The following is a 15,421-nucleotide window of genomic DNA, read 5'->3' as shown; positions in this document are numbered from 1 at the left end:
CAATACTGCAGTGCAAGTCAACAGAACATCTCAACTCTCTAGACATCATCTTTGAAGAACATCCGATTTGAGGTGAAGACAGGGGAAGACGGAAGAGAAGCCGAGAAAAGTCAGGAGAAAAGATTATGGAAACTCAGTCCAGAAAGTCGGCCAGAGATCAGACAGAGGGGGATGGGAGGCAGGTCAGGGACTTGCAGGCCTGGTGACTGGGACCAATGCAAGGTTTCCCTTGGTAGGCCTGGGGACGAGAATAATAAGCACACAGAGCTATTGGAGAGCCCTGGCTGCTAAGGCTGCCTTCCAGGGGAAGGAAAGACACAGCCTTGGGAGATAGATGACCATTCAAAAAGTCTTCAATGGTGCGGTGAGAACAGGAGCAAAGCTCCATGAACCCCTTTTCCATCTTGAGTATCACCCTACTTGCTCCCTGTTCTGTGTCCAAAACAACAGCACATCTCCATCTGCAGAATCTTTTTAATTGTCTGCAGCTTAGGACACAGAAGTTAAAAAAAAAAAAAGCTATGAATTCAGTAAGTGCATATTTAGGAAGTATTCCATGTACACGCTGTATCCTGTTCAAGGTCATTTAGCTCTTTGGAGGGTGCACAGCAGTGAAATGGTGTAACTTCCAAATTGTTTCATTCCGGTGGGCAGATGATACACATACACGTGAAATAATCACATGTCGTCTTCAATATATGGAAATGACCCAATATTCTATGAGTATATTTTAAAGGGAAAGAAAAAAGAACACAACAGGAGAGATTCGTGTGGCTGGGCATGAGTGGGATTGTACTTCCAGGAACAAAATTCTAAGATTGAACCTACTCATATGTTCACTTGAATTGATAGCCTTCAAAAGAGCACTCATTTTTTGGTAAGAATTTTAAACAAAAGGAGGAAAAGAAGAGACTTTGTGTTTGGTCTCACTTATCAAGTTGCTGAAGATGGTCTTTATACCCAAGCGATATTCATAAGTTTAACAACAATATACCAACCCTGGACAAAGCTGGTAGTTAGCAATGCCTTGGAAACAGATGTAACTACATTTGGCAAAACTCTGTCTGAAACCTTACATGGTAAGGCTGCACCGAAGCCCAATAAGTTGTTAATAGGAAAAACATGTGTGTTACAGCGAACTCGGTGTTTGAAGACCACGGCAGGGAAGCTCCAAACTTGCTTTTAAATGCAAGGCACACTCAGGTTTGCCTTCATAAATTTGCCCATTTCCAAAGGGGCCCTGGGGAGTCATGGCTCCCATTTCTTACAAATTCCTATCTTTCAGGGGACCCTGGGTTACCCGGGGCAGGGGAGGGGGTGGTGAAGGCACAGGAGCAAAACCATGGGATCACGAATGAAGTGGGAAGATGAAGGAAGCAAACGCTTTTGGGGAAAATGTCATTTTTGATTAAAAAAAAAAAGTCCTGAAATCCATAATTTCAGGTAATAGGTGTTTAAATGTAAATAAACTCTTTGCAAATTACAGGCTAAGTGCACACAGCTTATCCCTAACTCGTGTTTATAAAGCAATAACAATTTAAAGAAAGGCAAGTGGGTCTAAGTATTCTGGAATTAAAAGAAAACTTCATCTGCAAACCTATCATTACCTGCCTCAAATTTGCTGCACAAAGTTGGCATTTGATCGATGTCGCAAACCTTTATGGGCATTGGAGAGGCTGTCTTCAAAGACACGAGTGACACTGAAGTGTGAAGAACTTGTCCCTGTCCCCTGCGTTTTCTTAGCCATCTCTGTGACCACATGCATTTTTAAACACGGTCTCACAGCACAGCTAACACATTCAGAGCTGTGTTAAGTTACGACCCAAAATAAGTGCTGACATTATTGGTCCTGAAAATATGTAGAGTCAACACTGGCATCTTCCTCCCCTGTTACAAAAAATCAGTTGGGAACATGGGCAGCATCAGTCTGAGAAATACAGGGAAATGTAGGATTTTCTCGGGAAACATCAAAAACGCACGCCTTGTTTCAATTTTTCATTTTACCTACTGAGTGCAATTGAGTAAAGCAGTTCCTTAACTTTCTGTATCTCTGGCACGAGGGCAGAAAGCAGTTAGTCTTTTTAAAATTCAAACTACTCTCTTTAATGTGCTCCATAATGGACCCAGCAAGAAAAAGTCAATTTCAGTTGACTCATTACACAAATACAGCCACGCACCACATAATGACACTGCGGTCCACAGTGGGTCCTGCAGACGAGAGGAGCCCCATAAGATCCTCCGGCCTCGTGATGGGAGACACCTTGGTTTGCACAAGTGTGCTTTGTGATGTTTGTGCAAGGATGAAATTGCCTAACGACACGTATCACAGAACATAGCCCCATTGTAAAGCGATGCCCAATTGTGCTGAAACACGGCATGGTAGGTACCTGCGTGTGCGTACCGAACTCAAGTTAGGCCTCTTCTAGGCAATTCTGAAATGCTCACACCATCACACAGCACGGACTTCAGGATAATCTAGGGTTTGAGTCTAAAGGATTTTACAGTTTATTTGCTAATGTTCCCCCTATGGCCACCAAGTCCACAGGAACAGAAAACCAGCTGCAGACCAAACATCCAGGGAGTTTAGTGTCTGTAAACAGTGCGCACTTTTATTGCAAGTTCTGAGTAGGAAATGTTCCTGTCCATAAATGGGGAAAGACATCTCGAGCACAAACGTTCACTGATACCCTTCACTTAGGAACTTAGTAAGCACAAGGGGCGGATCAAAGACTCTCTGATAGAGTTGGCAAGATGCCTGAGCTGCTCTCCGAGACCCCACTGGACACTCCACAGGAGGGGCTGAGGTTCCATAGGCAAAAGGCAATACTCGGATGACTTAACTACCACAACTCCTGGGGTCAGCTAACAAAACCTCTCTCCCTTCCACACTGCCAATGCCACTTCCCAATCACCATGAGAACTTCTGGAGGACTGGTAACCCTGTCCTCTTCAATATACGCCAGCCAGCATCCATACATAGCAGGTGCTCCGTAAACAATGAGCGGACAGAAGGCAAAAGTGTTCTCAGTTTCTCACTGAATCAGCCAAGTAGCAGAGTTACAGAAGAAAAAAATATGCTGGCGATGGGAGAGAGATCAGGGGCTTAGGGCACTGCTGACTCCCAGGGGATTCCCTTCTCTTATCCCAGTCACTGGAAGGTTAGAGAATCACACGCAGCTCGAAGTTACCAACGGCTCACCAGTCTCCCCTTTGTTCGGCAGCCTCGGGTGTAACAGGGACTTTTCCCTCCCTGTAGGTAAAAGAAGCAAGGGTTTGTGTTGAGTATACAGCAAGCTCCCAGAGGAAGGGAGGAGAATTTAGAATATCAGGTTTTCTTCGATGAATACTGCACAGAACTTACCCACAGGGACCAGTTGTGCAACAGAGGCACACTGCTACTTTGACAAGAAAATTAATGCACACAGTCACCAGCCCGGGCTCCCCAACATCACAAGGAGAACATTCGCATCTCTGTGTAAGTCCCTAACTCGCTCTATGTCCAAGCACAGCCTATCAGGGAGATGTCTTCCGGTTTCACTTGAATTAGACTGCAAAACATCTCCCAAAGGGTTCCCTGACATTTTCCTCCAAACTGGAAGACATTCACGAATCGGAAAAACGCAAAACCTGCCGTCCCTGAAACATGGGTTGTTTTGATAAGAAACTCCTACTCTCTGCCAAAGATACACTACTTGGGGCTGAGAAGCCGAATGGTACATGCCTCGTCTTCCAGGTGAGTCGGGTAATGGACGGCCACGGCTCACCGATCTGTCATTGAAGAGCTGTGGGGAAGTGACCCTGGTGAAGTTCCTCGCTCTACAAAATAAATGCTGACCAATAGCAGACGGTGCCATGCGGACGTCAGTAACTATGTGTTCACTTCGTCTTCCTTTCCTTTGTCTCGACTTTTACTAAAAGCCTGGAATCAATGGAGTAGATGGAGTAACGTACTGAAGAGCTTTGTCCCGGCTAGCGAGCGCTAAAGCAGCTAGAAGCAGGAAGAAAAGGTGACACCCTAAAAGATTCTTAATTGCCAGGCCCCTCAAGAACCAGAAATTGTACTTTAGACCATGTGTCAGAAAACAGGTTAGCATCATGCCAAGGAAACAAATAATAGAGCAAATATCTGTTGTTTTCTCTAAACCTCGTATGTGCAACTTACCCTATTCTAATTTGCCCTCCATTGCATTTAATGCCTCTAAGCGCCCCATGAGGTAGACATTTTTATCTCTATGTCACAGATGAAGTAACTATGCCTGAAGCAGATGGAACAGCTCACCCCAGACCACACAGCTTGAAGTGGCAAAGCAAACAGTCAAAGCAAGCCGAGGTGTAGGCAACAGGTGCACTGGTTAAGATGCCTGGGACATCCGCATCCCATCTCAGAGCGCCCAGGTGGAGTCCCAGGACTCTGCTTCCAATTCTAGCTTCCTGCTGTGTGCACCTTGGGAGGCAGCAGAGGGTGGCTCAAGTACTTGGGTCCCGGCCACCCATGCAGGAGACTCAGATTCAACTCCTGGCTCCTGGCTTCAGCCTGACCCAGTCCTAGCACTAGTGAGTATTTGAGGAGTGACCCAGCAGATAAGAGATCTCTGTCTCCCTGTCTTTCAGACACATTTCTTAAAGAGCACGCCCTCACCAGAATCCACACTCCATGTGCCGTGGCTGACAAGAGTCACCAGCACGAACACATTTTGGACAGAACACTTTCTGTCTCCCTGGCAGCGGGCTTGGGGAATTCCTGCGTGAAAGGATCCCGGTTTGTTCCACTCCCCCTCTCCCCTGAGAGGGCATCATTTTACCAGCTCCTGGTCTGCCCAGCATCTTCCAAGGCTGCCTACAGCCTTGGACTCCACGAAGCTCGGAGTGCATGCATGCTTACGCTCGCTCGCACGCTCTCCCTCTCTCTCTCTCTAACACACACACACACACACCCCACAGAGCCAAGAGGCCAGGTGTTTGCATAGCCCTATGAATGAGCAGCTGTTGCTGAGAAAGGAGGGTGGCATGGCTGGGCAGGAGCGAGCTGGCAGGCGGGTAGGTAAACGTATACAGAGAGCCACTTTCTGTAAGAAGGCTAAAACATATTTAAAATGGGACCACCTCAGAGATGAAATCCTTCCCCTTCTGTTACCTCTCAACCTGCTCCAAAACTCCGGCATTCAGCTTTTCCAAGTCTGACTCGCCCTGCCCCCGTTCCCTGGGGGATGCTGATTTTCTATGTGAACACTGGGCTGCTGCCCAGCCGCGTCACTCCTGCAGCCGTCAAAGGCACGTATGCTCCGTGTTACTGCCCCAGCCCACAGAGGTGTGTGCCACCCACCTGCCCCTTTGTGCCCTGGCCACATCGGTGGGGGAGGGCGGGCAGCAGTGAGGGTACAGCATCATTGATTCCAATGAGTTTGCATCTTGGGATCGGCTTTGAGTGGCATCATCGGGAAACTTCAGAAAGTTTGTGGAAATGGAATCTTAAGTTTATGTTGATACAAAACATTTTTTGCAACTGTGCATTTGAGGAAGGGGGTCTTTGAAAATTTCATGAAAAAATAGTGTATTATGGGGAAAAGAGGTGTGATTTCAGTATTTCTTACACAAAAATTGTCTTTCATTGCAGCTGCCATGGATTCAAGTCAATTTAATTTTAAATTAGGAGGAAAAGAGGAAGGAAACCGTTCTGTTGAAATCATCTTGAGTGGGGGCAAAGAATGCCTTTTGCCACGAGAGGGCGCTGTGGAGGGAATGAGCCAGGCAACAGCAGGGGCTGGCGTCCAGACCAGCTGGAGTTGGTGGGACCACGACTGGTTTTGAAAACACCATCTGCTAAACCCGCTTGAATCATCCCCAGGTTTCACAATAAGAGTCGGAAACTCCGTGTCTTCTGAAATCGTCCTAGGTGGTTTCTTCAAGCAATCCTGTGCTGGTTTACTGGCCCCACCACTGGGGACTCCCACCCCTGACGTCAGAGTACCTGGTTCAAGGCCCCATTCCTCTGCTTCCAACACAGCTTCCTAGCAATGGGTGTGGGAGGCTGCAGTTGAGCGTGCGAGACCTAGATGGAGTTCTGGGCTCCTAGTTTGAGCCCGACCCAGCCATGGTTGATGCCGGCACTTGGGGAGTGGAAGACAATGATCAATCTTCTCTCTTTCTCTCTCTCTGGCTCTCAGACTTTCAAATAAATAATAAATGTAAAAACAAAATTTTATGGAAAAAGGAATTAAGAAATGACGTAGGTTTTTCCACCAGCTTTTTAGAATGTTCTCATATATTCTTCCATTTTTAGAGTTCTCAATCTCACTGAGAAGAATCCTGCCCTGTGTAAAGCTGACTTTCCATTTTACATTAAGTGTATCTTCTCAACAGATATGCAACTAGGATATACTTGATAGCTCAAAGGAAAACAGGTCCTAGCACAACGGCTGAATCTACCTCATTGACTGGCCAGCAGGAAGTAAGAACAGATACTTCATCTTTGATTATGCAAGAAAAAAAAGAAGACCCCGATAGTGGCTAGTTCTCTTGACAGTCCTCTTTGTCCCACATTTTCCAAGAATCATGCTGCTGCACCCGCCCAAGCAATGAAGGCTGCATGGCGAGCCTGAAGGCAGATAAAGTCCTAGCTGCTCCTAGGACAACGGCTTTGCTGTTTGCCTGATCCCCTCTTGAGGGCATACCTCAGTGGGATCAGAATCAAGAGGCAAACAGGGTAAAAAAGAAATGGCAAAAGAGAGAAACTGGGGCAGACGTCTGGTGCGGTCACGTCTGCTGCTGCTTACCCTGCCTGCATCCCGTATCAGAGAGCCGACATCCAGTCCCAGCTGTTCCACTTCCGACCCAGCTTCCTACTGATACACACCCTGGGGAGAAACAGTGAGGGCTCAAGTGCTTGGTCCCAGCCACCACGTAGGAGACCCGGATGGAGTTCCAGGCTCCTGGCATCAACGTGGCCCAGCTCTGGCAGCTGGAGGCTACAGCAGATGCACAATTTCTCTCTCTCTTCTTCTCTCTCTCCTCCCTGCATCTCTCTCTCCTCTCTCGCCTTTCTCCTCTCTCTCCTCTCTCCCCTCTCCCCTCTCCCTTATCCCCTCTCCCCTCTCCCCTCTCCCCTTTTCCCTCTCTCCTCTCTCATCTCCTTTTCAAATATAAAGAAAAAATAAATAAAATTCAAAATGTCTTAGGAAGCAGATAAACTGCATGGGATTTGCTTTCCAAGGTTTGAGCCTGGGGTTGCAATCACACGTTACTTCATCTTTCTGCAGCCGCACTGAATCCACAGTCACTCATTTTCCTTCGCTTGCTCCCTATATGTTCTTAGCCATTCTTTCCTGTTGAGCTGGTGTCTCTCCCGGAGGGCTGACACAGCAGCAGAGTGTAGTCTATTAAATCCGAGACCCGATTCTCGGGAGATGGCGCATTCGTTGGCACTGGGAGTTGTGTTTGCTCACATCCAACACAGACTGCAGCTTCACACAATCCCAGTTTCTATCATCTTCTCCTGTGTACTGTTTTTTTTAACTGTGGTTATGATGAAGTTCACTGTAGTCATAATGGCAACAACAATAATAATTCTTCATGTTTGTTTTGTGTTACTGTAGCCAACCACCACAGAAATAATACAAGGGGGTTTCAAAAGTTCACAGAAAACACATACTATGAAAAAACTGCATGGATTTCAAAATTCTGTGTGCCAAAATAAACTGATTTTTTTCAATTCAATTTTTTGACGAAAATTTTTTTTAAGCATGCAATTGTCAACCTTACCTACTTACTAATTTGATTCAAAAATTAGAGAAGCAGAGACAAAGACAGACACTGAGAGATCTTCCATCTGTTCGTTTATTCTCCAAACACCTACAACAGCCAAGGTCAGAGCGGGCTGAGGCCAGGAGCCTGGAACTCAATCCAGGTCTCCCATGTGGTTGGCAGGGACCACTTAAGCCATCACCTGCTGCCTCCCAGGGCGTGTACCAGTAAGGAGATGGACACAGAGCTGGGGCTGGGACTTGGCAAATGGAAGCACCAAGTGGCATTTTAGCCACCACATCAAACACCTGCCCCTTAATTCCACTGCGCATGAACCCTTTGAAGCCCTCTCATATCTATGGAGAAACAAACTAACCCTGTGTCATCTTTAATGAAAAATTTAAAAATCCAAGATTCTAATATTTTACATACACGCAGCATATTTCAGGTAATGACGAACCTTCTCTGCTCGCTAAGAACCAAGAGCTGCAGAAGTGGTTCTAGGCTGTGTACCAGCACCGTAAGAGTCGGCAGGCTTTTCCACTGTTCCTGAGGGAGTCCACACACCAAGTGTGGGGAGCAGGGCCCATCTCCTGCAACATGGCGGGGCGCCCGGGAGACAAATAAGTACTGAGACTATGGACAAATAAGTACTGAAACTACCGAGACTGGACTAGATCAGTGAGATTATTAAGACTAACTCTATGCATCTGATCTCCCACCATATGGCGCTGAGAGGGAGTAAACAACTTCCACACAGCTGCCTCACCAATTCAACTAACAAGCTGCAGGAGCTGATCCTGCCCCTGATTGGAGGAGAGCAGCGTGCTCAGCGCGTGGGGAGAGAACGCCAGGAGAGTTGGGATTGGTGGAAGAGGACTATAAAGGAGGAGAGAGACAACATGCACCAGGAACATCTGAGGAACCCCTGAGAGAGCCGGCCAGTGGTGTGCCGCCCCTCCACAGAGGCAGGGGTGGGGTGGGGGGCAGCTAATCCGGGGAGGACCGGGGAAAGAAACAGCAGCAAATCCGTTGCCGCGAGCCTGCGGAGCGAGCAACACCAAGTGCCTGGCCGATGTTCAGCTCACATTCGCCTAATAACCACCTCTCACACATGCTAGGTCCACAAGGTGCAGGGACAACTAAAGAAAGCAATGGATTACCAACAGGAACCAAGGTTAGGGACCCTTTCTGCTGGTACCACCTGGGATTGCAAGAACGCCTTCTTCACACACCATGTCCCTTGTGTAGTGAACGCATGCTGTTTATGTGCCTGGGGAAGGCAAGACAGCAGTGCTGCCGGTTGAAAACTGTGCCACCAGGATCATCAGCTGGATCATCGTCTGGATCATCAGCTTCTGATACCGTACAAGAAATTTTCTAACTCTCTGACTCGCGGGTAACCAATGGCAAAGCAGAATTCTCGTCGACAGTTTGTTCCTGCCTGGTAAAGACTCGTCCACCTACTGTGGAAAAAGTAGTTTTGCCTCCAATTGTGCACTCATTTCAGTATTCCTCATCAGGTCCTTTTGTAACAAGTTTTCATATCTGGCTCCCTCATCAGTTAATGAGTATTTAAAAAAAATCTTGAACACATGTGCATTCATATGTCTGTACCTGAATCACTTTACTTTTCTAAAAAATAAAAAAAGTTATCATTTAATGCCAGGATTTTCTCCTCCAAGGATCTATGCTTCCTCCGTTTCACTAACAGCAAGCAGAGAAGGTTCATCATTACTGTGAAATCTGCTGCGTGTAGGTAAAATATTGGAATCTTGGATTTTTTTATTCTTCATGGAAGATGACTCAAGGTTAGTTCGTTTCTCCATAGATATGAGAGGGCTTCAAAGGGTTCATGCGCAGTGGAATTAAGGAACAGGTGTTTGATGTTGCAGCTAATGCAGCCTTCCAATCCACAGAGCAGAAAGTGATCCAAACTCTGTTTAACAGACAACTGCACTATCTCTAATTAAAGTGACTGGTTTATGGAGGAGCACATGATCAAAAACAGCTAACCAGGGGTGGGCATTTCGCAGAGTGGCTAGGCCATTGGTTGGGACACCTGTCTCTCGTATCTGAGTGCTCCATTCAAGTCCCTGTTTCTCTCCTGATTCCAGCTTCCTACTATGCAGACCCTGGCAGGCAGTGGGTGATGGCTCCAATGGTTGGATCCCTGCTGCACACATGGGAGACCTCGATTGAGTTCCTAGCCCCCTACCTTGGCCTCAGTCCAAATGCAGCTGTCATGGGCATTTGGGGACTGAGCCATCAGATGGGAGCTCCCTCTCTGTCTCTGTCAAATAAATCCAATTTTACGAACAAAATAATCTTAGTTCCACCTGGACCTTCCTGCTGGGCATAACGGGGGTAACTCTTCTGCTTCTTTGCAATCCGGGGTTGCAAGAATGATGTTTATAATTGTCTCATTCATCATCTCCCGAGATGCACAAAACAAGCTGCCCAGGAGAGCAGGAAAAGAAGCCAAGTCACAAAGAAGAGGAGAGATGTGACCAAGGTGCCCCACACCCATCCTGCTTCTGTCAGCTGTGGCTACTGTAACAAATGACCAGCGTGGGTGGCAGACACACAACAGACACTTATTCCCCACAGTCCTGGAGCTGGGAAGCAGGAGCGCACGGTGCCACCACGGTCAGGTCCGGCAGTACACAGTAGACTTCACCTTGCACCCCCCACGTGGGGGAAACGCGACCAACTGGCTCCCTAACCTCCTCTTGCAAGGGCACTAACCCCACTCATGAGGACTTTACCCTCATGTACTTACCTCTCAAAGGCCCTGCCTCCTAACACCACCCCATCAGGATCAGGGTTGTACTGTCTGCATTTGGGGGGATAAAACCTTCAGCCCCAGGGCCAGTGTCATGACAGAGCAGGTTAAGCCACTGCCTTCCCAGGCACGTTAGCAGGGAGCTGGACTGGAAGTGCAGCAGCTGGGACTTGAACCAGTGCCCACAGGGGAAGCTGACACTGCAGGCAGAGGCTTTACCTGCTACACCACAGTGCCCGCCCAGGAGCTGTCTTTCAACCCATAATCTGTAAGTATCTGTACAGAGGAGAAGCCACATGCTGTGTGGGCAAAGCGTACAGGGGACACTCTGAAGGCAGCAGCCAACGTCTCCCTAACCCTACAGCACCAGGAGTCGCAACCCAGTTCAGCCAAAGAAAAGTGCTGAAGACAACCAGAAAGCAACACAGACATCCACACTGCTGTTCAGCATGGCACTACAAGATCTCTCACCCTGCTCATGGAAACAGCTCTCCCACAGTCATAGCTCCCTGAGGCTTTATATATATATAAATATATATATATTTGAGAGCAGGAGAGACAGCCAGCCAGTACCCATCCACTGGCTCACTCTCCAAATGCCCACAGCAACCAGGCCAAAGCCAGGATCCAGAAATGCAACCCAGGATGCCTCCATGATTGGTAGGGGCTCCTGAATCATCACCATTGCCTCACATAGTCTGCATTAACTGGACATTGAGTCCGGAGCCGGAGCCTGGAATCGAACTCAGGTCCTCTGTGTGGGACACAGGTGTCTCAACCGTTAGGCCCAGCACTTACCCGTACCCTGAATTTCAGAAAGACACCCAGCTCCATTCTGTGCATGCTTGGCCTATGCCTTCAGTCTAGCTCTGTCTCTGTAAATCCCCAGACACTGCTGTGTGGGTGCTCCCTACTTCTCCACATCGTGATATTCTATAAGCTCCATGGAAAACTGCAATGTGTAAGCCACCGCTAGCACAGGACACAACCTGGCCAGCATTATGTGCCCAGTACAGTTGTGTTCAACAGCTATGAATGTGTTGGCCACAGAGTATGAGCTCCACATAGCATTCACGTTTTCATGGCGACAGTGAAATAGCCCAGACAAGCTGCTTATGAAGGAACAGATCCGTATTCGACTCACATTGTTGGGGGCTCAAAGTCCAAACAGCTTGACACAGGCTCTGGCAGAGGCCCCGTGGCAGATGGTGGAGCAGGGTGGGGAGGAAGGATTGCAGCAAGCAGGGACCCAGAGAGAGAGGGAGAGAGGTTGGGCCCAAAGTCAGGCTCGGATAACCAAGGGCACACCCCCAGTGACCTGAGGCTGCCCCGCTGGGCCCCATCTCCTGAAGTGTAGTGCCACCTGCAGACCACTGCTTTGCCACATGGGCTTTTAGGGAGTGTCCAACATTGAAAGCACAGCACTCCTTAAAAGCAGGGCCTTAAATTACTTCACCTCTTTTACTTTCATCACAGCAATACTTGTGTGTGTGCACACATACTGTACATGTTATACATATATATACAGTATTATGATAATAATAACTGCTATTATTATTCCTCTTGATCTTCCCCCAGGAAGTCTGACAAACCTCTCCCCTGATGATGTACACTGAGGCCCTGGTCTCTGAAAGCCAAACTCCCCACCTTCATCAGCGTAACCACCCGTGGGTCACCGTTCACGGATCCGCTCATTCGATAAACATGGTTTGCAGGTTTTCAGGCGGATTAGCCGTTGATGGGTACCATAAATCGTGCCCACAGGGCTACAGTTTTGGAAGCCACTGCTTCTCCCTCTGTTTTCCTTGTTCATCATTTTGACCATATCCTCCGATGACCTGGAGCCTTCTGTGGGTTTCCTCTTCCACCGTGAGCCAAACACGCGTTTCCGAGTTGTTCTTTCAGCCGCCTCTCCCAGCTCACCCCACCTTCCCTGTTTCCATCTTCTGCTGTAACCTAGCCTTCACCTTCCACACCAACTAAATTTATTGTCATGTGGTTCCTTCCACTGGTTCTTCCTCTCCTGGCTGCACGCCGTCCCTCAATTTTTTCCATATCTATGGAACACCAACCAAACCACAACTTTCTCCTCTTTAAATCACAGCTCAAGGACCGACTGCTCCGAGAAGTTTTTCCCACCCATCTCCGGTCCATCAGTTCATCACTGCCCCAGACTTCTCCCACACATGACCTTGAAATGACCGAATTTCTGAGTCTGGTGTGGCTGTCATCCAACTCCTGGCTTACGTCAATACTGAAAGCCTAATCTCAGGATTAATCAGTGTTAAATTTGGGAAGAACTGAAAGCAATGTTCAATGGTCACTAAATCGGTGCCGTCCAATGCAGCATTTTTGGGTGGAGACAATTAGGTGGATGTCAGCTGAGTCCTTCGATCCGTTCCCCGCCTCCTTCCAAGATGGATTCGAGAGAGATCACAACCAGACGCAGTAGGCAATGACAACTACAAATAAAGAAATGTCAAGATAGGGAGAAACAGGCAGAATAAAGAGCAGCATTATGGAGAAAATTAGAACGTAAATAAACAGGCCATCCAGTCCTCCACGGTTATTAAAGCTGAGAGGCCCATCTGGCTCTGAGCCGCTCGGCACTAAAACTACACCGGTCCTTTCTACTTTTTACTCAATATGTGAAGACAATCTATCCTATTTGAATAATGCAAAAATGATCAGGCTACTGGTACTTTGGGAGTTCATGCAGTTCGGTGGGGAAAGGGGGTTCCTGTGTTGAGTGGGTGAGGCTCTGAGAAATTCTACACGAAAGAAATCTATTGTTCTTCATCAAAACCCAGGACCTCCAAACTACTTTGGACCATACCCCCTAACCTTTTCTTCATACACTATCTGCCAAGACCCTATAGAAGTAGCTTCCAAGAGGCTCACTTGGAAAAGGCTGGAGCAGAGCAATGGTAAAGCAATCAGAACCGCTTTTTTCACCAAGATGGCGCCGAAGGCGAAGAAGGAAGCTCCTGCCCCTCCTAAAGTCGAAGCCAAAGCGAAGGCCTTGAAGGCCAAGAAGGCAGTGCTGAAAGGCGCCCACAGCCACAAGAAGAAGAAGATCCGCGCGTCCCCCACCTTCCGGCGGCCCAAGACGCTACGCCTCCGACGGCAGCCCAAATACCCTCGGAAGAGCGCCCCCCGGAGAAACAAGCTTGACCACTATGCCATCATCAAGTTCCCCCTGACCACGGAGTCGGCCATGAAGAAGAGAGAAGACAACAACACACTGGTGTTCATTGTGGATGTCAAGGCCAACAAGCACCAGACCAAACCAGCTGTGAAGAAACTCTATGACATTGTCGTGGCCAAAGTCAACACCCTGATCAGCCCTGACGGAGAGAAGAAGGCGTGTGTGCGGCTGGCTCCTGACTATGATGCTCTGGACGTTGCCAACAAAATTGGGATCATCTGAACGGAGTCCAGCTGGCTCATTCTAAATATATGTTTTTTCACCATAAAAAAAAAAGCAATCAGAACCAAGACACCTTCAGATGCTTTTGCTTACTTGCAATGCTACAGTTCCAAGCCAGATGGGGGCACACAGGTGTTCACCCAGGTTCTTCTAAAGGTACTGATGTGATGAAAAAACTGTGCATGGATTTCAAACGTTTTCTGCACCAAAATAAACTTACCCTGTCATCTTATCTCCCCCAAACCTTTTGAAGTCCCCTCATATATTCTACATGTTCTTCCATGAGCTTGATAGGGCTCCTCATTATAAAACCACCAATACAAAAGCCACCCATGTCCTAGAACCCCTGATCCCAGGCCACTTGACCAAAGCATGGAACAGGCTGACTGGGGTGCTCTGTGGCATGCCTCAGTCATCACTTGGACCTCAACAGTAGCAGTAGCAGCAGACACTTAGTGAGCACCTGCTGTGCACCACGTGATCGAGGTCTGTGCCTATTGACTTACTGAAGCTTCCTGACACCCTCCTTGTACACAAGAGGAAACAGAAGGCCAAGAGACAAATGCACCTGCCACAGGGATGGCATGGAGCTGGGGCGCTAGTGCCAGCAGCCTGGCTCCGAGGTCCAGGTGTCCCAGCACCGCTGGGTGCTGTCTGACCCTATTTAACACAGTATGGTCAAGGAAGGCTCCCTGGGGTGGAGACCTCTGAGCAAACCTCTGAAAGAAATAAGGGAGCCAGGTGAGTGGGAATCGGAAGGAACAGCATTTCGGGCCAAGGTCCAGGAGGCAGGAATACACTTGGCATCTGATACCTGAGACTACACAAAGTCCTGCCATCGCCGCAGACTGTCTGCTGCTCCCGGCTCCACCACCGCCAGCTCCTCTGCACACCTCCTGTTCTCACACCCAGAACTCCCCCTCTGAGAACCGTTCCCTCTCCCTCCACCCCGTCTCTTCCTCCACCTGGCCTTCACCTTACGTCACAGCTCCCATCACTTCTATTGCTCCTTCCCAGACTTGCCCACGGGTGGAACCACAACTTCTCCCAGGTCCCAGAGCTCCAGGGTTGTCCTCCCAACAGCTAGCACTTCTCAGCTCCCTCATTCTAAGAACCTGCCTGCACCCTAGCACACAAAACTCCTAAGAACCCGATTCAAACAGCTTGGTTGGTTCTTCCACCCACAGGCTTTGTGGAACCTGCCTGAGACCAGAGCTGTGGTGTAGCAGGTAATGCCGCAGCCTGCAGTGCCGGCATCCCATATGGGCACCGGTTCTTGTCCCAGCTACTCCACTTCCAATCCAACTCTCTGGGAAAGCAGTAGAAGACGGTCCAGGTCCTTGGGCCCCTGCACCCATGTGGGAGACCCGGAAGAAGCTCCTAGCTTTGGATAAGCACAGCTCCAGTCGTTGCAACTAATTGGGGGGTGAACCAGTGGATGGAAGACCTCTCTCTCTCTGACTCTG

General features: G+C 48.4%; 1 protein-coding gene across 1 annotated transcript; it reads left to right on the top strand.

Annotated features, from left to right (window-relative positions):
- The first annotated feature begins 13,479 nt into the window (after positions 1–13,479).
- On the top strand, positions 13,480–13,988 carry LOC138843633 (large ribosomal subunit protein uL23-like). Its single transcript, XM_070048325.1, has one exon. The coding sequence runs from the start codon at positions 13,485–13,487 to the stop codon at positions 13,953–13,955; it is 471 nt and encodes a 156-aa protein (XP_069904426.1). The 5' UTR covers positions 13,480–13,484; the 3' UTR covers positions 13,956–13,988.
- Positions 13,989–15,421: the final 1,433 nt, after the last annotated feature.

The sequence above is a fragment of the Oryctolagus cuniculus genome, chromosome 9 (assembly GCF_964237555.1).
Source record: "Oryctolagus cuniculus chromosome 9, mOryCun1.1, whole genome shotgun sequence".
Lineage (NCBI taxonomy): Eukaryota > Metazoa > Chordata > Mammalia > Lagomorpha > Leporidae > Oryctolagus > Oryctolagus cuniculus.
Note: the sequence above shows the minus strand (reverse complement) of the source record. Positions and strands in the feature narration are given on the sequence as shown.

Bases quoted from the DNA above. Each gene is read 5' to 3' on its own strand.
- LOC138843633 (XM_070048325.1), top strand. From the start codon at position 13,485: ATGGCGCCGAAGGCGAAGAAGGAAGCTCCTGCCCCTCCTAAAGTCGAA.